The following is a 21955-nucleotide window of genomic DNA, read 5'->3' on the forward strand; positions in this document are numbered from 1 at the left end:
GATTTGGCAGAAGCCGTTTTTCCGTTCATGCCCCCCCAGCCCGGGTTCAAGAAGTGCCAGCGGTGTGCACGGCCTATTTCACTTATAGACCCACACAACTGGTGCCTTCAGTGTCTGGGTCCGGAACATCAGGCCGCCACCTGCACCCGCTGTGCCACTTTGAAAAAGCGAACTCTCAAAAATCGAGAAATCCAACAGAGACTGCTTTTCGGCACCGACATGTCCGACCCCGTGTCTTCGGCACCGGTTTCGGTACCTGTTTCGTCGGCACCCACCTCATCGACGCCACGCGATACCGCGTCGGCGTCGCAACATCCAGGTAAGCCGGCTAAGAAGCCTTCCCCGCTGGAACGTCCTCCGGTCTCTAGTGCAGAGAGTCCAGTCCTGCCGACCGTGAGACGCCAGCGGAAGCGCTCCGCTCCTATTGAGGTGAGTCCCTCGACATCGGGCTCCTCATCTCCGGGGCGTAGAGCGGCACCGCAGGTACCGCAGAAGAAAAAAGCGGTACCGGTGCCCTCCCTCGATGATCGCATTGCGGCCATCTTGCAGGTGCAGCTGAGGGACCAGCTTAAACAACTCCTTCCAGCTCTCCTGACACCGAGCCCTCCGGTGTCGGTCTCCACTGGGCAACCGGTACCGATTGTGGAACAGTCTATATTGTCCCCATCCACTCCTTCGGTACCGGTACACTCGGCCTCATCGGTATCGATGCCTGTCCTCGCACCGGAGCCCAAGTCTCTTCACCAATCGGTACAGACTTCGGCTCCGGTGCAACCGATAACATCTCCCGGTACCGCGTCGATGAGGTCGGGTAAGTCGGTACACAAGTCCCGACACCTGGACCCGTCCACCCCGGAGTCTCGGGCCCGTGGTCCCCATATTCAAGACCCTGATCTGTGGGGCGATTCTGAAGAACCTTTTCTGTCAGAAGGAGAATGTTTGTCAGAGGAAGACGAGCCTGTACTTCAGGACACTTCCTCCAAGCCTGATTCCACCTCTTTCTCTTCTTTTTTAAGAGATATGTGTGAATCTCTTTCCATTCCTTTGGAGGCTGAGTCTAAAAAGTCCAAAGCTTTTCTGGACGCTCTTGATTTTGACCAGCCTCCAAAGGAATTTTTGAAACTCCCTTTACATGACATCCTGAGGGAGACCTTTTACAAGAATCTGGAGACTCCTCTTACTGTCCCGGGAGCTCCTCGCAAATTGGATTCCCTTTATAAAGTAATCCCTATTCCTGGTTTCGATAAACCACAGCTCTCTCATGAGTCTCTTCTTGTAGAATCCACCCTCAAGAAGTCCTTGGGAGCTAGTGTCTATGCCTCTGTCCCTCCTGGCAGAGAGGGTAAAGCCATGGACAAATTCGGTAAGCGACTTTACCAGAATGCGATGCTTGCTAATCGTTCTGGTAACTATGCTTTTCATTTTTCGTTTTATTTAAAGCATCTCCTTACCACCATGGCTTCCTTTGAGCAGTACCTTCCTGTGGGGAATCGTGAGGCTTTCCATCAGTGCTCTTCAGCTCTTTTCCAGCTCAGAAAATTCATGGTAAGGTCTATATATGACACTTTTGAGCTTACCTCTAGAGCAACAGCCATGTCTGTAGCCATGCGCCGTTTGGCTTGGCTCAGAGTCTCTGAGCTTGATGTTAATCATCAAGACCGGTTGGCTAATGCCCCATGTTTAGGGGATGAGCTGTTCGGAGATTCTATGGACTCAACGACCCAGAAGCTCTCGGCTCATGAAACCCGCTGGGATACCCTTCTTAAGACCAAGAAGAAACCTCCACCTTCACGGCCATTCAGACAGCAAACGGCCTATCAGCGGCGTTTTGTGGCTCGCCCCTTGCAGCCTTCCACTCAGCAACCTAGGAGGCAGCGTCAACAGCAGCGGCAAACACCTAGGCCTCAGCAGCAACAACCAGCTAAGCAGCCTCCTCCACAAAAATCGACTCAGCCCTTTTGACTTGATCCTCGAGGGCATAGCCAGCGTTCAACCATCTCCTCTCCTCCCTCAACCGATAGGAGGACGACTGTCTTTCTTTCTCAGCCGGTGGGAAGTTATCACTTCGGACCAGTGGGTCCTCAACATCATCCGCCACGGCTACTCTCTCAACTTTCACACCCTTCCGGGCCAAAGTCTACCAAAAGAGTCTGCTTTGCACACTCCTCAATCTGCCCTCCTTTGTCAGGAGGTTCAGTCCCTCCTGCTTCTGAACGCCATAGAGGAAGTTCCTCTGGACCAAAGAGGGCAAGGATTCTACTCCCGGTATTTTCTAGTCCCCAAGAAAACAGGAGACCTCAGACCAATTCTAGATCTGCGAGATCTCAACAAATGTTTGGTCAAAGAAAAATTCAAGATGCTATCTCTAGCTACGCTTTATCCTCTCCTCGATCACAACGACTGGCTATGCTCTCTCGATCTCAAAGAGGCCTACACTCACATTCCAATTCATCCGGCCTCCAGACAGTACCTTCGCTTCATGATCAATCACTGTCATTACCAATACAGAGTGCTCCCCTTCGGTCTTGCCTCCTCTCCAAGAGTGTTCACAAAATATCTGGTAGTGGTGGCAGCATTTCTGCGCTCCCACCACCTTCAGGTTTTTCCCTACCTGGACGATTGGTTAATCAAGGCCATTTCATCTCAGACGGTTCTTCTGGCCACCAACCAGACCATCTTTTTTCTACAACTACTGGGGTTCGAAATCAATATACCCAAGTCTCACCTTCTTCCTACGCGGAGACTTCAATTCATCGGAGCGGTACTGGACACGGTCCAGATGAGAGCCTTCTTGCCGGACAACCGTCTTCACAACCTCCAATCGCTCTGTCAGCAGGTGCTTTCCCAGCACTCCATTTCTGCAAAGCAGATGATGATTCTCTTGGGTCACATGGCCTCCACAGTTCATGTCACACCCCTGGCACGGCTTCACCTGCGCACTCCTCAATGGACCCTGGCTCTCCAGTGGTCTCAAGCGACAGACTCTTGCTCACGACACATATCTGTGACATCGTCTCTTCGTCAGTCTCTGCAATGGTGGTTGATATCTTCAAATCTCTCCAGGGGCCTTCTGTTCCATCTGCCTCCTCATCATCTGGTCATCACCACCGACGCCTCCCCTTATGCATGGGGAGCCCATCTGAACGAGTTCCAAACTCAGGGCCTTTGGACTCCTCAGGAAAAGAAGCATCACATCAATTTCCTGGAACTCAGGGCAATGTTCTATGCCCTCAAGGCCTTCCAACACCTTCTATTTCCTCAAGTCCTTCTAATTTGCACAGACAACCAGGTAGCTATGTACTACATCAACAAGCAAGGGGGAACGGGCTCTCGCCTCTTATGCCAGGAAGCCCAGAGAATCTGGTCTTGGGCATCCTCGCGCCGCTTATTCCTGAAAGCGATTTATATTCAGGGAGAACAGAACTTCTTAGCGGACAAGCTCAGCAGAGTTCTCCAACCCCACGAATGGACTCTCGACCCATCGACTCTACAGTCCATCTTTGCACAATGGGGCACTCCTCAGGTGGACCTTTTTGCAGCTCCTCACAATCATCAGTTGCCCCAATTCTGCTCCAGACTTTACTCTCCTCACCGTCTGGCAGCAGATGCGTTTCTTCTGGATTGGTCCAATCTGTTCCTTTATGCTTTCCCTCCTCTGCCTCTCATGCTTCGGACCTTGTTCAAACTAAAGAGGGATCGGGCCACCATGATCCTGATTGCTCCACGGTGGCCCAGACAACATTGGTTCTCCCTTCTACTTCAACTCAGTTCCAGGGATCCATTTCTACTTCCACTGTTTCCATCTCTGCTTACACAGGATCAGGAAACCCTCCTCCATCCCAACCTGCAGTCTCTACACCTGACAGCTTGGTATCTCTCGGGCTGACTTCAACTGATCTTTTGCTATCTCAGCCTGTTCGCTCCATCCTGGACGCCTCCAGGAAGCCAGCCACTCTACAATGTTACCATCAAAAGTGGACGAGGTTTTCTTCTTGGTGTCTCCTACATCATCATGACCCCAAGTCTCTTGCAGTGGAACCTCTATTGGATTATCTGCTTTCTCTGTCTACTTCTGGTCTCAAGTCTACTTCCATCAGAGTTCATCTCAGTGCCATTACGGCCTTTCATGAGCCGGTCCAGGGGAAACTCCTTTCAGCTCATCCCCTGGTCTCCAGATTCATGCGAGGTCTTTTCAATCTGAAACCACCTCTCAAAGCACCTCCGGTGATCTGGGATCTGAACGTGGTTCTCTCCGCCTTGATGAAGCCTCCATTTGAACCCTTGGCTACTACCTCTTTCAAGTTTCTCACTTGGAAGGTACTTTTTCTTATTGCTCTCACCTCTGCCAGGAGGGTCAGTGAGCTCCATGCACTAGTTTCTGATCCACCTTTCACTGTTTTTCATCACGACAAGGTGGTTCTACGTACACATCCAAAGTTTCTCCCTAAGGTTGTTTCTGAGTTCCATCTCAACCAATCTATTGTACTACCTGTTTTTTTCCCTAAACCTCACTCCCATTCCGGGGAACAGGCTCTTCATACTTTGGACTGTAAGCGGGCTTTAGCTTACTATTTAGACCGTACTAAGCCCCACAGATCATCTCCCCAACTCTTTCTGTCCTTTGATCAGAATAAATTGGGACGTCCTGTTTCTAAGCGTACGCTATCTAATTGGCTTGCTGCGTGCATTTCATTCTGCTATGCTCAGTCCGGACTGACACTGGAAGGTTCTGTCACGGCACATAGAATTAGAGCTATGGCAGCATCTGTAGCTTTCCTCCGTTCCACGCCCATTGAGGAAATCTGCAAAGCTGCTACGTGGTCCTCAGTCCATACTTTTACATCTCATTATTGTCTGGATGCTTTCTCCAGACGGGATGAACATTTCGGCCAATCTGTTTTGCAAAATTTGTTTTCCTAATGGCCAACCTTCCCTCCATCCCTCTTTTTGTTAGCTTGGAGGTCACCCATCAGTCAAGAATATGCTGCCTGCTTGTCCTGGGATAAAGCACAGTTACTTACCGTAACAGGTGTTATCCAGGGACAGCAGGCAGATATTCTTGCGTCCCACCCACCTCCCCGGGTTGGCTTCTTAGCTGGCTTATCTTAACTGAGGGACCGCGCGTCGGGGTCGGGCGGGAAGGCACTCGCGCATGCGCGGTGCGGTCTCTAGAACTTTCCAAGTTCTTAGAGTGCAATCACTCTAAAAGTGTCCGTACCGGGGCTCCGTCGGTGCCGTCACCCATCAGTCAAGAATATCTGCCTGCTGTCCCTGGATAACACCTGTTACGGTAAGTAACTGTGCTTTATGGCTTACCCTGCTTCAGAGATCTAACAAGTAACATAAGAACATAAGAATTGCCGCTGCTGGGTCAGACCAGCGGTCCATCGTGCCCAGCAGTCCGCTCACGCAGTGGCACCCCAGGTCAAAGACCTGTGCCCTAACTGAGACCAGCCCTACCTGCGTTCGTTTTGGTTCAGCAGGAACTTGTCCAACTTTGTCTTGAATCCCTGGAGGGTGTTTTCCCTTATAACAGATTCCAGAAAAGCATTCTAGTTCTCTACCACTCTCTGGGTGAAGAACTTCTTTACATTTGTACGGAATCTATCCCCTTTTAACTTCAGAGAGTGCCCTCTCGTTCTCTCTACCTTGGAGAGGGTGAACAACCTGTCTTTATCTACTAAGTCTATTCCCTTCATTATCTTGAATGTTTCGATCATGTCTCCTCTGTCTCCTCTTTTCAAGGGAGAATAGGCCCAAGTTCCCTAATCTCTCGCTGTACGGCAACTCCTCCAACCCCTTAACCATTTTAGTCACTCTTCTCTGGACCCTTTCGAGTAGTACCGTGTCCTTCTTCATGTACGGCAACCAGTGCTGGATACAGTATTCCAGGTGAGGACGTACCATGGCCCGGTACAGCGGCATGATAACCTTCTCCAATCTGTTCGTGATCCCCTTCTTAATCATTCCTAGCATTCTGTTCACCCTTTTTGCCGCCGCCGCACATTGCGCAGACGGCTTCATTGACTTGTCAACCAGTACTCCTAGGTCTCTTTCCTGGGGGGTCTCTCCAAGTACTGCCCTGGACATCTTGCATTTGTGTATGGGATTTTTGATACCGACATGCATTACCTTACACTTACAACGTTAAACCTCATTTGCCATGTCGCTTCCCATTTCTTGAGCGTGGTTATGTTGCGTTGCAGATCTTCACAATTCCCCTGCATCTTCCCTACTCTGAATAACTTCATATCATCTGCAAATTTAATCACCTCGCTCGTTGTACCCTTTTCCAGATCATTTATGAATATGTTGAAGAGCACGGGTCCAAGCACCGAGCCCTGCGGCACCCCACTGGTGACACTCTTCCAGTCCAAGTATTGTCCATTTACCCCCACTCTCTGTTTCCTATCCGCTAGCCAGATTTAATCCACATGAGTATTTCACCCTCTATTCCATGGCTCTCAGTTTTTCAAAGTAGTCGTTCATGCGGAACCTTGTCGAAGGCCTTCTGAAAATCCAGCTATACGATGTCGACCGGGTCACCCTTGTCTATCTGCCTGTTTACCCTCTCAAAGAAGTGCAGCAAGTTCGTCAAACAAGATTTGCTTTGCTGAAGCTGTGCTGAAGCTGTGCTGACTGGTCCTCATCAGATTGTGTCCGTCAAGGTGATCAATGATGCGGTGCTTTATCAGCGTCTCTAGCATCTTTCCCGGTACCGAGGTCAGACTCACCGGTCTGTAGTTTCCCGGATCTCCCCTCGAACCTTTTTTGAAGATTGGCGTAACATTCGCCACCTTCCAGTCTTCCGGAATCCTTCCCGATCTGATCAACAGATTGGCTATTAGTTGAAGCAGTTCAGCTATAGTCCCTTTCAGTTCCTTAATGACACTCGGATAGATGCTATCCGGTCCCGGGGATTTGTCGCTCTTAAGCCTATCAATCTACCTGCATACTTCTTCTAGACTGACCGTCAACCTTGTTAGTTTCCTGTCTTCGCCTCCAGCATATAGCCTGTTGGATCCGGTATGTTGTGTATATCGTCTTTGGCAAATACAGACGCAAAAAATGTGTTCAGTTTATCAGCAATGGCTTTGTCCTCCTTTAGCACTCCATTTATTCCATGATCATCCATGATCATCCAAGTTATGGGAATTGGAAAAAGTAACAATGCTTGAGAGGCACAACCTGCCACATTGCACTTTTTCTTAGGTATAAACTCTGTTTTTAAATTGATTTTGATTATTGCTTTGCTTTCTCAGCACAGCACTGCTTGCAGGCCCTATATCCTATGTCCAGGTAAAATTTTTAAATACATGATTTAAGGGCTACATGTGGAAGATGGGCCATAAATGGGACTGATGGTGTTTTAAGACAGTGTTTCCTAAGTTGGTCTTTGAGTACCCCCTTGCCATTCAGGTTTTCAGGGTATCCACAATGAATATGCATGAAAGAGATTTGCATACAATGAAGGCAGTGTTTGCAAATCAATCTCAGCATATTCATTGTGGATGTCCCTCCCCAGCTTTTTTTCACAAGGGGGTACTCCACGACTGACTTGGGAAACACTGTTTTAAGATATCTGTCCTTAGAAAATTACTTGGTTCAGTCTTAATAAAGAGCATTCCAAACAATTACTTTAATTCTAGTAAGAGTAAGATAAGAATGTGTTTATTTAATTTGGAATTTACTGTTTGTGTTTTCTGTCTCTAGCACTGAGGGGAGCTGGGAATCACGCTGAATACCCTTCTCCTAAAGAATGTGTAGAGTTGAGCCATGACAGGATATCTAATCACAAGAAAACACGTTCAGGCACTGGATCACTATCTCCTCCCTGGGAAAGAGAACATATGATGAATATCTCAATATCAGGTCTGTGCTGTCACACTTTGAGCTAGCACATTACAAGTACTCACTCTGGTTTTCAACACTGTTCTTGATAGTCCCACCTAGCCTGGCTTTCAGTATATACTTCTCCTTCCGTATTTGCAGTTTAAGTACTCGCAATTTCGATTATTTGCAGTTTTTAGCTAACCAGGCTCTGGTCCAACTTTTCTGCCTCTCTCCCTTGCGCTGTCCCAAAAAGCTGCTGAATAGATATGGCACTTGCGTCTGCCAAATCAGCATTGGTAAGTGAGCGGTTTCCCCTCTGAATTAGACTCTTCTTTCTCACCTTGCTGCTGTTGACAGACAACCAAGGCAGTCCCCTGCCCTCGTTCTCCGATTCTTCATTCGGCTTCCACGACTACCGGGGAAAAGAGGAGTGAAGGCTGCCCTCTTTTGTGCATGCGCTGCTTCCGGTTCCGTGTTCCCAAATCAATCAGCTGTTCTGACTTTTAAAACTCCAAGCCTCATTCTGGTGCTCCAATAGTCTCTTTTAGGTTGTTTTCCAAGCCTCATTCTAGTGCTGTAATGGCTTCCCTCGCGCTCTCAATGTGTTCCAAGCTTTTGCCTCAACCCTATAGCTCTATTTCTATTCTCTAGTCTTTCTTCCCCACTTCCCAGTTATTCCCAGTTTTTCCGTATTCACGGGTCTGTTCATCCCCACTCACCGCGAATATTACATTAGAGATTTCTATTCCGCCATTACCTTGCGGTTCAAGGCAGGTTACAAAAGAGTTATAGAAAGTGAAGTACAAAAGAAGATATCTAGTCATTTCCAGGAAATAATAGAGAGGAGATCAGGTAGTTTCGGGGAGTCAGGAAGTTAGTGGGAAGAAGGAAGGAATTTGTGGAATTAGGACTTTTTCAGGGAGGCCTTTAATTTAACCAGTAGTGCTTGAGAAACAAAGGGCAGGATTCACTAAACCTCCAAACGGTACACGATCCATTTCCTATTGCATGCCGGCCGACTGATTCAGTAAAGGTCCACATGTAAATGGAGACGATCGTTAGCACGCCTCCTACCCACGGCCAGAACGATCCCTGCTCATGCGCACACCCTGACAGGAGAAGCAGCCTCCTGTCACTGCTGTCAGGGCTCAGCCCAGCCCAGATCTCTCTTGCCTGCTCCCGGACTCTCCTGCTCTCTGCCGCTGTTCCCTGCAGTGCAAGCCCGTGATTATAAAGCGGGACTTGCACTGCGGGGAACGGTGGCAGAGAGCAGGAGAGTCCGGGAGCAGGCAAGAGAGATCTGCCTGACACCCTCCCAGGCTGCGATCTCTCCTCTCCTGCCTGCCCTGCTCTGCTGTGCCTGCTCTGCTCTGTCTGCCGTGCCCCCCCCCCCCCAGAGAAAAAAGCAGGAGGGATGCCAACTCCCTGCCATCAATGTAAAAACAGAAAAAAAAAGCGGAACGCCCGACCCGACACCAAAGTTGGGAGTAGGAGGGGTGCTCGGTCCCTCCTGCTCCTAGGCCTCCCACCCACCCCTAGTTGGCCCAGGCGGTTGGGCCTGGCCCACCCACCCCAGCACCTTTACAATTGTTGGGAGCAGGAGGGGTGCCCGGTACCTCCTACTCCTTTGAGGCTTCCATCTTCGGGAGCAGGAGGGGTGCCCGCACCCTCCTACTCTGACGCTGATGGTCTTCTCTTCAGGAGCAGGAGAAAAATCCTCCTGCTTCTGCTGCTGCGGCCCGCCACGGCCCTATAACAGCCTTAGGTCCCGCCCCAGTGCATCATCTGATGCACGGGGAGAGGCCTAAGGCCCTGATTGGCTGAGGCGCCTCAGGCTCCTCCCTTTGAGGGTGCCGGGGCACCTTAGCCAAACAGGGTCTTCCTTAGGGGAGGAGTCTAGGGAAGTCCCTGATTGGCCAAAACCTCTCCTTTTGTTTAGCCCAGCCATTTCAATGACTATTTTTCCATCAGCAAGCAAGATATAATCAGGTACACAAGCGGGGTGACAGAATTACACGGTACCAGGATATAGCAGATCTCTTCCACAGCTCAGAACAATTTGTATAGTTCTGAGTATGCACAGCCCTTTCCATGCACAAGAGTCTCCTCATTCTGCTGAACGGATGCAAAATCTAAACTGTCCTGTAATTGATGAAGTTTACCGCTTTTTAGTCTTTTATGTTTCAGACAATTTTATTGATGACAAAGGAGTATCACAGAAAGTTCAACATACGAAAAAAGAAAAATAATGAAACTATAGGCAGTTGACAGAAAACAAGAAACAACTAGTCATCAAACAATTTTTAACTGTAATAATTCCTAACTCCCCACCCCTTACCTAACATCTGTAGCAGATAAAAGGCAGAATCGCCGTCAGGCCGCCTACAAACAAACAAGTAATCCAGGGACTTGTTTCCTTATAGTCCCCGAACTGTATGAAAAACAGGGGTTGTGGGCAACACTAAGCAATCACAAAGCCAAAGTAAAAAGATTTAACTAGAAAAAGAAGTATAGACCCAGGTGGCTAAGACAATTTGAAACACAAACAGGCAGCAATAAAGTTTACCAATAAACCCCCCCCCCCCCATTACTCATCCCCCCACCCAACCCCAAGCCCACCCCACCCTACAGAGAGCACAGAAGAAAGGATAGCGGGGGCATCCATGGCAAAAAAACAAAAAACAGCGCAGCGGGGGGACAGAGGTGGTCATAGCTGGTTCAAAGTCAGGCTGTGTAGTTAAGTTGATAAAGAGTTAAGGTAAGAGTCCCAAATGGCCAAAAAGTGTTTCCGTCTCTTAGCCGTACCCTTGGCATCCTGAACCTCCCAACCCATCAACTCATGAATAGTGGATCTCCAACTCCAATAAGAGGGAGATTCATCCGTTGTCCACTCTCGCAGTACAGATGTCTGACCCAAAATGCAAACTTTCCGGACCCAGAGCCTAGAGCCCCTCCCCCAAAGACCACTCTGGTGCCACAGGCTCAAAAGAACTACCTCTGGCGACAAAACTAGGTGCTGCCCCAAAATACGTCGCATGTAAGCTCCCACTGGCTTCCAAAAAGATTGAACAAGAGGACTGAGCCAAAAAGCATGAAAAAAAGTAGCCACGTTTCCCCTAATAGGCAATAACGTTGAAATCTGTGGGTTACCACCCAAGCGCATAACCAAGACCTGCCATGCGTAGTACATAGGGGAGAACAACTATGTTTAAGGTGCAGAGGCAACAACTGCAGGGGAGCCTACAGAATAGAATTAAAATGGTAGGGAGCCACATAAGCCTGCTCCAAAACCAAGGAACTGTAGGTGTCGGTACCATGAAACCAATCAGCTACATGCCAAAGAAGGTAAGCAACGTTATAGAACCAAAGATCTGGAAGCCCTAGTCCATCTGATGCCCAAGTACCCAGCAGAAACGGAAAATGTAGTTTAGATTTTTTTCCCTGCCCAGCAGAATCGACGAAGCAGCCGATGGAGACGGGTAAGATCCTTAGCCTGAATCCGCAATGGGAAAACCTGAAACATGAATAACCATTTGGGAAAAACTATCATTTTGTAAAGATTGATCCTTCCCAAGAAAGATAAAGGTAACTGCTGCCATTGCTCAAATCGACATTTAGTCTTAGTCAATAAAAGTTGAATATTAATCATGTACAGATCCGCAATATTCTGGGGGAGCCAAATGCCCAGATAGCAAAAAGAACCATTACCCCAATGAAGCAGAAAGGAAGGACCCCAGTCATGACAAAGCATCCCCACAGGTACCAAAGCCTCAGACTTATCAAGATTTAATTTTAAACCAGAAAAATTACCATATTCCCGAATAAGCATTAATAACATTGGAAGAGGAGCCCTAGGACAGGAGCGGTCCCAGCACCGACCCCTGCGGAACTCTGCTCATGACCCATTGCCATTCTGAGTAATGGCCCTTTACTCCAACCCTTTGTTTCCACCTGAGTGGCGAGCAGGTGCTCCTTATCAAGTGGCGAATGAGTACAGCCAAAACGCAGTCGATTCTCGCTGTAAACTGACTCTCCCAATGGAAAATTGCTCTATCTCTGGCTCTTCTTTTGTAACAGGCATAGCTAATGATGTGACCCCCTCAAGACAGCCATAGCTGCTTCTCAAAAAAGTATTGAATTCCCTGCTGAGGCTCATTGTCATGAGCATATTCCTTCCATTTTCCTCACCAAATAGTCTTGGAAAACAGGATCCGTATATAAATCCAATGGAAATTTCCAGGTGTCCATATCCCTGCCCCACTCCTGGTCCTTCCACTCTAACCACACAGGGGCATGGTTGGAAATCTCACTCGGGCCAATCTCCGCGCTTCCACACCTGGGGACACCACTCCAGCTGACACCAACAAATAATCAATCCGAGACGGAGAAGAGCATGCTCTACAGAGATGGGTATATTCTCTATTGGCAGGGTGAAAGAAATGCCAAACATCTACTAGATCCAGAGCCAGACTGAGTTTGGGAAGGAAGTACCCGAGCTCCTTTTCCCTGGCAACTACCAATCACGAGACTGGTCTATCTGAGGATCCCAGACAGAATTGAAGTCCCCTCCAGTGATCAAACTTAGACGTTCCAAGAGAGCCACAGTTAACCGCCTCACAAAAATTGACTATCAAATTTATTAGGCGCGTAAACATTACAAAGCACAACTAGTTTACAATGGATAGTAACTTGACACAAAACAATGCACCCCTCTGAGTCTGCCATACCTTGTGCACCTTGAGGAAACCAGTCCCTTACAGAAAAAGAATAATCACATCCCTTTTTTCCCCCTGTGCTGTAGAAGGCCCACATATCTCTCACCACCATTTTTTTTCAATTTTGCATGCTCTTCGGCACCCAAATGGGTTTCCTGAAGCATAGTGACATCGGCTTTGTGTCTCTGGAGAACCTGCAAAATACATTCCAAGTATATAATTTAACCATTTGAGAACCCCTGAGAAAAGGGACAGGAAAAAAAAAAATATCTATGAACAACATAGTAGCAAAGGGAGGCTGTCCCAGCCTCAGCCCCCCCCCCTCCTCCAACACAACCAACATACAAAAAGAAAGACCAGGATTTAATTTTAGTTATATTTAAGCTATGTCTCCAATTATGGTGGACTAACTATATCTTGTATTGAGGAGATTTCTTTTTAAGAATTTTGGTTTTTCTATTTTATCTACACAATATTTTTTCCTGTTTGACTTGTAATGATGTCAAATGTTAAAATATAAATAAAGAATTAAATAGTTAAATTCTAGTGTTGGGTTGTTTCACCATGGAATATAGCATATGACTTTGTGCCCCCATTTTGTGATAGCTATGAAGGCTGCCTGTGCAGTATTCCCAGCCAATTTTTGGCACAGAAGGCAAGCGTCAGAATCAAATCCCAATCTTATTCACAACAGACGCAGTCCAAGATTTGATTTTACCAAGCGGCTTTCATCATCAAAACATCTGTGCTTTAATAAAGTTTCTTTGGAATAAGAAGGCAGAGGAAATGTGCAGCACCTGCTTGTGTGAGAGCCTGCTCCAAAAATGGTTATTAGTTAAATTTGGTGTGATGGACCTGAAAAGCAAATTGATGTACTATATGTGCGATTTCACATATTTAAACTAGACCAATTTCTTTCTCTGAAGTGTGACTATATCAGTGGGTGCAATAAAAATTCAAAATAATTATTTTTAATTAAACTTAATTTTTAATAATGGCCTACACAATTGCTAAAACACTCAATTCTTTACTGTGCTTGTTCCAGTGTTCTATAGTGACAGCTGCATCAGCACAGATCTCCTCTTCTTATTCTAGAAGGAAGGATGACCGTTTAACAGTAAATGCTTTTCACTCACTTTGGAAGCAAGTTTAAACTGTAGCCTGTCCAGATTTGTACATAAATTGTGCTTGAATGGAGACTGGGTAGTTCATTGCATACAAAATTGAGAGCATAACTGTTAGTCTGAAAGACTTCAGAAGACTCTAAATTGTAGATTTTTTTATTCGCTGGGCTTTAAGTTTGAGAAGTGAATTAATTTGTTCTGAGGTTGCAGACAGCTGTAACATTTCTTGATATTTTCTGATAAAACAATTTTAGTTTGTTTGCAAAGGATATCTTCAGTAAATATGGATCTTAATTTTCCCTCATGATGATTCCCTACAAATAAAGGCAGAACTTTTACATTGTGTTTGGAAAGCTGGTTTTGTGAAAACAATTTCTGAAGCTGGTATTTGAGAAGAGTTTATTTTCTTTCTTTTATGAATTGGGAGATATCTGCTCTCCTTTTTGGCTAGAGATGGTCTTTGATAGTTTGAGGGGTATGAATACTGAAAAGTGTTAAGCCCTAACATGCACCTAGTGCATGTGAAAACGCTTTCTGTAAGATGCATTAAAGCATTTTGTGTTAGGTAACAGTTTAGTGCATGCTAAGCATAGTTACTTATTTTTTCAGATTTATTTTTTGATGGGGGCATGGAATGGGCGGGAAAGCATTAACCGGATAGCACATGCAAATGTAGATGTGCTATCTAGTTAATCTGACTCAACGTGTGAGCGTTTATCACCTGCTAAATAGGAGGCAGTAAGGAAGAAATTCTATAAGAGGTGCATAACTTAATTAGTAAATTGGCTTCAATGAGTTTTAGCAAGCTCATAATTGAAAAAAATAAAAATTAATTGGGTGATAAGCACCTATCTTCTTAGGCACGATTCTACAAAAGATAGGTGCCTAATTCCAAAATAGGTATGTTTAGTGGTGGAGAAGGACATAGGTACTGCTAGGCACAATTCCCTAAAGGACTGAGGTGCGTATAATGTAGGCCTTTAAAACCCTGGCCTACATTACAGGAGCCTAAGTTTTAAGTTAGGTGCGATTCTGTTATAGGTACCTAAGGGCTCCTTTTACTAAGGTGCGTTAGGGCCTTAACGCGCGGAATAGCATGCACTAAATTACCCCACGCGCTAGACCTTAACGCCAGCATTGAGCTGGCGTTATTCTAGAAGCGTACTGCGCGGTGTAGCACACGGTAATTTAGTACGTGCGCTAAAAACGCTAGCGCAACTTAGTAAAAGGAGCCCTAAGTGTAATTGACAAGAGATAGATGCCTATCGTTTTAGATACTACTTGCAGAATTTCCCCCTAAGCGCTCCCTTATTAATTTTTTTCCTTTTTCAGGTAATGTGTGCCAGTGCAAACATTAGCACATAACCTGAGAGAGAAATAATTGAAAAATGCCCTATATCCTGGGCACTTAAGAAATCGGCTTAGCACATGGGAAAGTTCCATGTTGGTATGTTCTAAACCCATTTCCTAGTGCCTCTTAGTAGATACAACCCTGAGTCTTGAAGCAAAATTTCTAGTTACCCAAATAGAGAACATTTGTGCATACAAAATGCAGATTATATTGAGAGAGTGCATTTGTAGAAGGATATTGCTTTTATTTTTCTGTTTCTCCCTACTGATTTTGTATGCTGATATTTACAATAAAATCTTTTTGTGAAAAGAAAGATTCTTCTTGCTAATCTGTATATATTTTTAACCTTAAATGAAGTTGGGCCCTATGCTCAGGAACAGAGGATGTGAAATTTAGAGAGACTGTGATACTTCATTGAATTTGGAAGTACATATTTTTAATGTGGCAAAAAGCAATTTTTCTGTCCAAACTAGACAATTTTTTTGCGTCGGCCCTTGCAGTATTGAGATATTTTTGGGGAGATTAGTAAAATAATAATTTTCAGTGACACTATCCAATTAGTTACATTATAAATCAGTGGATGGTCTGATCAGTGGCACTTGTCCAGATAGTAGGTGCTGGGAATCAGATAAGTGCATTTGAATATCAGGCCCATAAATAATACATTGATGGACAATAAATGGGATTGGTATGGTCTGCTGGGATTTGTCTAGTAATTAAAAAAAAATAGTTAAACATAGTTGGCTAGAAACATATAATAAATGTAATAATTTTGTTTTTTGAACAGATGGACAACCACCATCTGAAAATACTTCGGGATATGATCCTAGTGGAAATAGACCTAAGGGCAATTTTGGTGTACCGGTAAGTACAAAGAGAAAATATAATCTCTTGAAAATCTTTTATTTTACTTAAATAGATTTTCTTTGAATTATGTCATAAATATAATTTTAGACCTTTCTAACTGCTTAGTGGTTGCCATATGGGAAACATGAATTCAAGTCTTTGATCCAAAACTTCTTGGTTGAGTAGGTGAGACTGGCATGTGTGGAGGCAGTGATCACAAATCCTGGAGAAGTGTGAGAGAAGGGTGTGCTAATAATTACACAACAGCAATAGTTAATGATCACACCATTAAAAGGAGCCATGGTTTGTATCCTCTGGATAGGAGAGATTGTTACAATAGTCGAAACAAAAGTGGATGAGAAAATGAGCTAATGGGGTGAAAAAATCCTTTCAGCAACAAATAAAGATCTTTGCTGCCATTTCTTCGAACATCTGTCACAGGTAGCAGTGAACAGTACTATGTTAGATTCTTTGATTTAAGCTCTGAGAATAAGTCCACTCAATCGTTTTCTTCATTGACAAGCAGAATGAATCAGCAGCACAAGTAGATGATGTCATCTGATAGTGCCAAGATATATAGCTCACAAAGAGCTGAGATAAAGTTTGTAGGTTTTTCCAAGAATGCACAGAACTTCACACACAGTCATTAATCTCATTAGGAAGAGAAAAATATTTAGGTACAATAAACTGAGTGTATCATGGGGTAGGACAGGGGGCAGAACAAACAGAACATGCCACTGGGGGCAGATCAAACTTGAGAGTGTGCCATGGAAGGGGTGGGATGAGTGCCTGAGGGGAGGAACAATAACAGCTAGTGGTGTGTGAGGGTGTGCAATTTCTCATTTCCCTGGTGTTATGTAGCATAGAGGAGGGGCTGTAGAAAGGATCTGTTGAGAGAGGCGGTGTGGGTTTGATGTGGGTGGATGTAGTGAATGGTAGTAGAGAGTGCTAGAGATAAGGGGCAAGAGATATTGTCTTTTTTTTCAGGGCTAGTGTTTGGAGGGTGGAAGGTTTGACTTTATTTCCAAAGATTAGTGGTTGTGGTCTCAGAGGGACCTGATCGGTGGGTAGTCTAACAGGGTTGAGTTGGGCCTAGTCCCACTGTGATCTGTTGCGTTGTGGCCTAGTGTGTTTTTGTGGAGTAGCTGTGTTTTATAGCTCTGGGCTTGGTTCTTCTTGGGCCACACAAAGGGCTCTTTGGCATGGCCCGCCTGTTAGGCAGCCCTTTAAAGGGCCGATGGGAGGGCCGAAGGTAGTGGGTGGGGCCTTTTCTTTCCAGCCACTTGGATGATCAGCATCAGTGGGGACGATTTGCCATTCCCTTCCTCCTCTCCCTGCTGGGGGCTCGTGTGCACTGCTGCCCTGGGAATCTTTCTCTTTTTTTAAAAAAAATTTAAAAGGCCGATGGGAGGCCCGAAGGTGGTGGGCAGGGCCTCTTCTTTCTGGCCGCATGGATAATCAGCACCAGTGGGGAGAGGAGGGACAATTTGCCAATTCTCTTCCTCCTCTTCCTGCAGGGGGCTCATGTGCACTGGTGCCCCGGGAAGATCTCTTTTTAAATTTAAAGGGCCGATGGGAGACCTGAAGGTAGTGGGTGGGGCCTCTTCTTTCTGGCCTTGTTGATGATCAGCGCTGGGGGGGGAGAAGAGGGACAATTTGTTGGTTCCCTTCCTCCCCTCTCTGTTATGGTATCATTACAAATGCAATTGAGAGTATACAAGCTCCACACGTTAGTGCTAATTGCACTCAGGTAGGTGGATTGGTTATTCCACTTTGTTTAGTTTTATATATTTTGATTTAACATTGTTTATTATACTTATTACCGAGCAGAACAGAATTGTCTTGTCAGGGGAATTCCCCGTACCCATCCTTCTTATGTTTCCTATTGCAGTGGTTATCGACTGCATTGGTACAAACTGAAGAGAGGCAATACAGCCCACTGAGGAAGGAGGTGAAGCTGAGAAAAATTGTATGATTCTTTGTGCAACAGCTTGTGACTGGGGGAAATAAACCCACTTGTCAGGACTTATATGCTGTGTTAACAAAAAAAAAAGATTATTGAGGTAAGAATTTAATCTTCCCATAGATCCTGAGCTTTACAATGAGCCAGTAACGGGTCTTTTGAGTTTTTCCAGTTTCAAACAAAATTTATGCTCATTCTAATGGGGTTTTTTTTTTTTAAAAGATTGAAGGAAATATGGAGATGGTGGCATGTATTTTGCAACAATGTATTTTGCAACAATATTGCCTGATCTATGGGCTATGATCACAGCTTTTTCAGCAGTGACATGCCTTTCCAAACATTGCAGCCCATGGATCAGGCAATATTATTACATTTCTTGCCACCACCCTGATGAAGATGTGTTGATCGAAACACAAACCATGCCGGGTCCCTTTACCCACCAGGTGGTTTATTTGTGTGCAACAAATTGTTTATTTGAATAAACATTGCCTGCATCTTTGTACAGTGATCTGCAGTTTTTTTTCTTTTGTATACCTCATAATTCCCATTATACTTGCATGTGCAGTACAAAATTCTGAAAGTTCCAAGGTTGCCTTTTCCTCACCAAAGCCTGTTTTTATGCCATTAAAGATGGAAGGTAATTGTATGTGATGAATGTTTAACTTTATACTATTTAGAAGTAGTCGGCTTCTGTTCATGTAGGAATTCATTGAAATATAGGCAGTCCCCATTTTACAAACATCCGACTTACGTCAGACTCGTACTTACGAATGGGGGTCCTCGTTCTACCTTCGGTGTTCCAATGTGCCCCTCTCCCTCCCTCACGTGTTCCAATGCGCCCCTCTCTCTCCCTCCCTCCATTCTGTGTCCCAAGCCTTCCTCCTGATGTTGGAAGAAGCCTGACTGGCTCAGGCACTGACCGGAAAGTAAGGTTTGACAGCTCAGATACCCACCCAGGCAAATAAAAAAAACAAACCAAACAAACCCCAAATCGAAGATTGGCAGGAGAGACGCCCACTCTCTTCCAACACCTCGCACGATCCCCTGACACTACTATCCACCCCCCACCACGCAGCGGGAGGGATGCCCACTACACAATCCCCTGACACTACTACCCACCCCGCAGTGGGAGAGATGTCCCTCCCCACTGGGGAGGGGCCTTAGGCTCTGATTGGCCCATGTGCTTAAGGCCCCTCCTAGGATGCACTGGGAAGGGGAAGGCCTGCCATTTTGTAAGAGGTGGGCCTGCTTCTGGAGCGGGTAGGTGTCCTTCCAGCTGGACTTTGTGAATAAGGTAGGGGAAGCCAGGGGGGTTGGGCGACAGTAGGAGAGGGCATCTCTCCCACTTTGGGGTGGTGGGGGGGTAGTAGTGTCGGGAGATTGTGTGACACAGCGGGAGAGAATGGGCATCTCTCCCACTGCCAGGGGTGGGTGTCTGGAGGTTTTGCGAGCACAGTGGGAGAGAGTGGGTATCTCTCCTGCCGATCTTCGATTTGGTTTGGTGTGGGTTTTTTTTAAACTCTTTATTAATTTTCCATTCAAAAACAGTGCATTAAAATATACATACAATTGACTTGAAGACAGCACTTACAATTGATCAAAGAAATGCTACAAAACATTTTCCCCCCTCCACCCTAATTCAAGAACAAAAACAAAGTGGATACATACAGTAAAAATCATAAACAGCACTTTTATTTGGTCAGTGAATACAAGAAAATATAATACTCCCCCTCTCTCCCACCCACCCTCCCTGGATGTATAAATCAAATAGGAAATAAGGGAATAATCCAGCTAATCAGTGTTAACAAAATTTTTCTATGGACCCCATGATAATTTAAGTAGCTTATTATTACACGTAATTTCTGAATTCATTTTCTCATATTTGTAACATAAACATAAAGAACCCCACCAAAAGGAGAAATTGTCTATCCCAATTTTTCCAGTTTTTAATAACCAGTTGCATGACTATCCCAGTCATTATGGCAAATAGTGTACTTTTATATCTATCCAATGGAGGTTTAGGTGACAACAATGTACCACAGATCACCACCTCATAAGAACAGAATCGAAGACTCCAGAATCAAATTGATTTGTCCCCATATTGATTTCCAGAAGTTGAGTATCAAAGGACAAAAGAACAACAAATGATCCAGTGTCCCTATTTCAAGATGACAGTGCCAGCATCTATTAGATTTTGAACTGTCTAACTTCTGCAAATGAACTGAGGTCCAAAAAACTCTATGCAACAGAAAAAATCAAATTTGTCTCAAAGATGCTGACGCTGTACATCTCATCCTCCAAGTCCAAATCCATGGCCATTGAGTGCCAGAAATCTGCTGCTTTATCTCAATGCTCCAAATGTCTTTTAGACTAGTTTTAGGCTTCTTGTTCAAATATTCAGATATTAATTTATACCTGATGCCCTAGCAAATCTGCCCGGCAAGCTATACTTCGTTTTTAATTTCGCCATTCAAGGAACCCTTTTTGAATGGCCTGTTTTCAACTGCAACCATTTATAAGCTTGAGACTTTGAAATGCCGAACGATTGTTGCAATTGTAATAAATTTAGCATTTTCCTATTGGAGATCACATCATCTAAGGTACGTATACCTGCCTGCCTGGTGTGGTTTTTAAAAAATATGCAGGTGTACCCTGTATCTCCTCCTCTTGTTGAATAGCTAATAATAAGGGTTCAAGCACTATATCAAAAAGTAAAGGAGACAAAGGACATCCCTGTCTAACTCCCCTTTGCAATTTAAAACAATCAGAAAAATTATTATTGATATATAATCTAGCAACAGGAGAGCTATACAGAGTTTTAATCATTTGTATAAATCCCGAACCAATACCAAACCACTCCATGGCCTGATACATAAATGTCCATTCCACACGATCAAAAGCTTTCTCTGCATCTAGAGACACAGAAAAAGCCGGATCTCCAATTTCTTTTGTTAAATATAACATTTGCAATGCCAATCTGGTGTTATTAGAAGAGTGTTTCTGAGCAACAAACCCTGTTTGATACATATACATATACAGGGTATACCACATAAAGATAAAGAATATAAAGTTTCTGCATATGCGGATGATATATTACTTCATTTGAGGAATCCGGAAACAACCATTCCAAATTTATTGGTTTTGATTGAAAGATTTGGAAAGTTTTCAGGATATAAAATAAATTGGACTAAATCAGAAGTTCTTCCTTTAAATGTGCATTGCACAAAAGGATTATTTGACTCATTACCTTTTATTTGGAAAGAAGAAGGAATAAAATACTTAGGTATATGGATAAAAAACACGCTTGATGAGACAATTATAATGAATGAAAAAAGTTTATTGCAAAAAGTAACAGAGTTATGTGAGCAATGGAATCCTTTACATTTATCTTGGTGGGGAAGAGTTCAAACTGTCAAAATGATGATATTGCCTGTGGTTTGTTATCAAATGGGAATGATACCAGTTTTTTTTCAGGGGTCTTTTTACAAAAAGTTAAATAATATTCTTAGTAAATTTATTTGGCTGGGTAAAGCTGTAAGAATTGCTCTAGTGACTTTACAAAAACCAATTGAGGAGGGAGGGGTAAATTTTCCAAATTTTTATAGGTTTCATCAATCCTATATATTGCGCCAAGGTATGTATTGGGTCCTCCCAGAACTCATGGAGAAGCTTCCAGATTGGTTATGGTTGGAGTGGCAGCTCATGTCTCCTATCAGGCTTCGTCATCTGCTTAGCATTAAAATGCCTAGAATAAGGAAAACCAATAGGATATTAATGGACACATGGACAACATTAAAGTATGTAAACAACTTAATTCCTATTACTATTCAAAAATCTACTTGTCAAAATATATGGCTGAACTCCAAGATACAAATAGGCGGTTTTATGATTGTCTGGAAGGATTGGATTGAAGCAGGAATACGTACTTTAGATGATGTTATTAATGATGGTAAGCTGCTGGAGTTTTCACAATTGCAACATAAATTTGGACTTAATAAAAAACAAAGTTATAAGTGGTTGCAATTGAAGCAGGCTATTCAGGCAGGGTTCCCTGAATGGAAGTCTTTAAATACTCATTTTACTCTAGAATTCTTATGCTTCCAGGCAGATTTTATGGGTCACC

The 21955-nt window shown here is 44.6% G+C and overlaps 1 protein-coding gene across 2 annotated transcripts in view; it reads left to right on the forward strand.

The window, feature by feature from the left end:
- MIA2 (MIA SH3 domain ER export factor 2) overlaps positions 1 to 21955 on the forward strand; it is a 194700-nt gene that overhangs the window by 160510 nt on the left and 12235 nt on the right. The window contains exons 25-26 of one of the 2 annotated variants that reach the window (XM_033952217.1): positions 7714 to 7872; positions 15811 to 15887. In XM_033952217.1, the coding sequence (XP_033808108.1) occupies positions 7714 to 7872; positions 15811 to 15887 (236 nt within the window). The remainder of the gene's footprint in view (positions 1 to 7713; positions 7873 to 15810; positions 15888 to 21955) is intronic. The other variant, XM_033952218.1, reaches the window with a different exon arrangement.

This window comes from Geotrypetes seraphini, chromosome 7 (assembly GCF_902459505.1).
Source record: "Geotrypetes seraphini chromosome 7, aGeoSer1.1, whole genome shotgun sequence".
Lineage (NCBI taxonomy): Eukaryota > Metazoa > Chordata > Amphibia > Gymnophiona > Dermophiidae > Geotrypetes > Geotrypetes seraphini.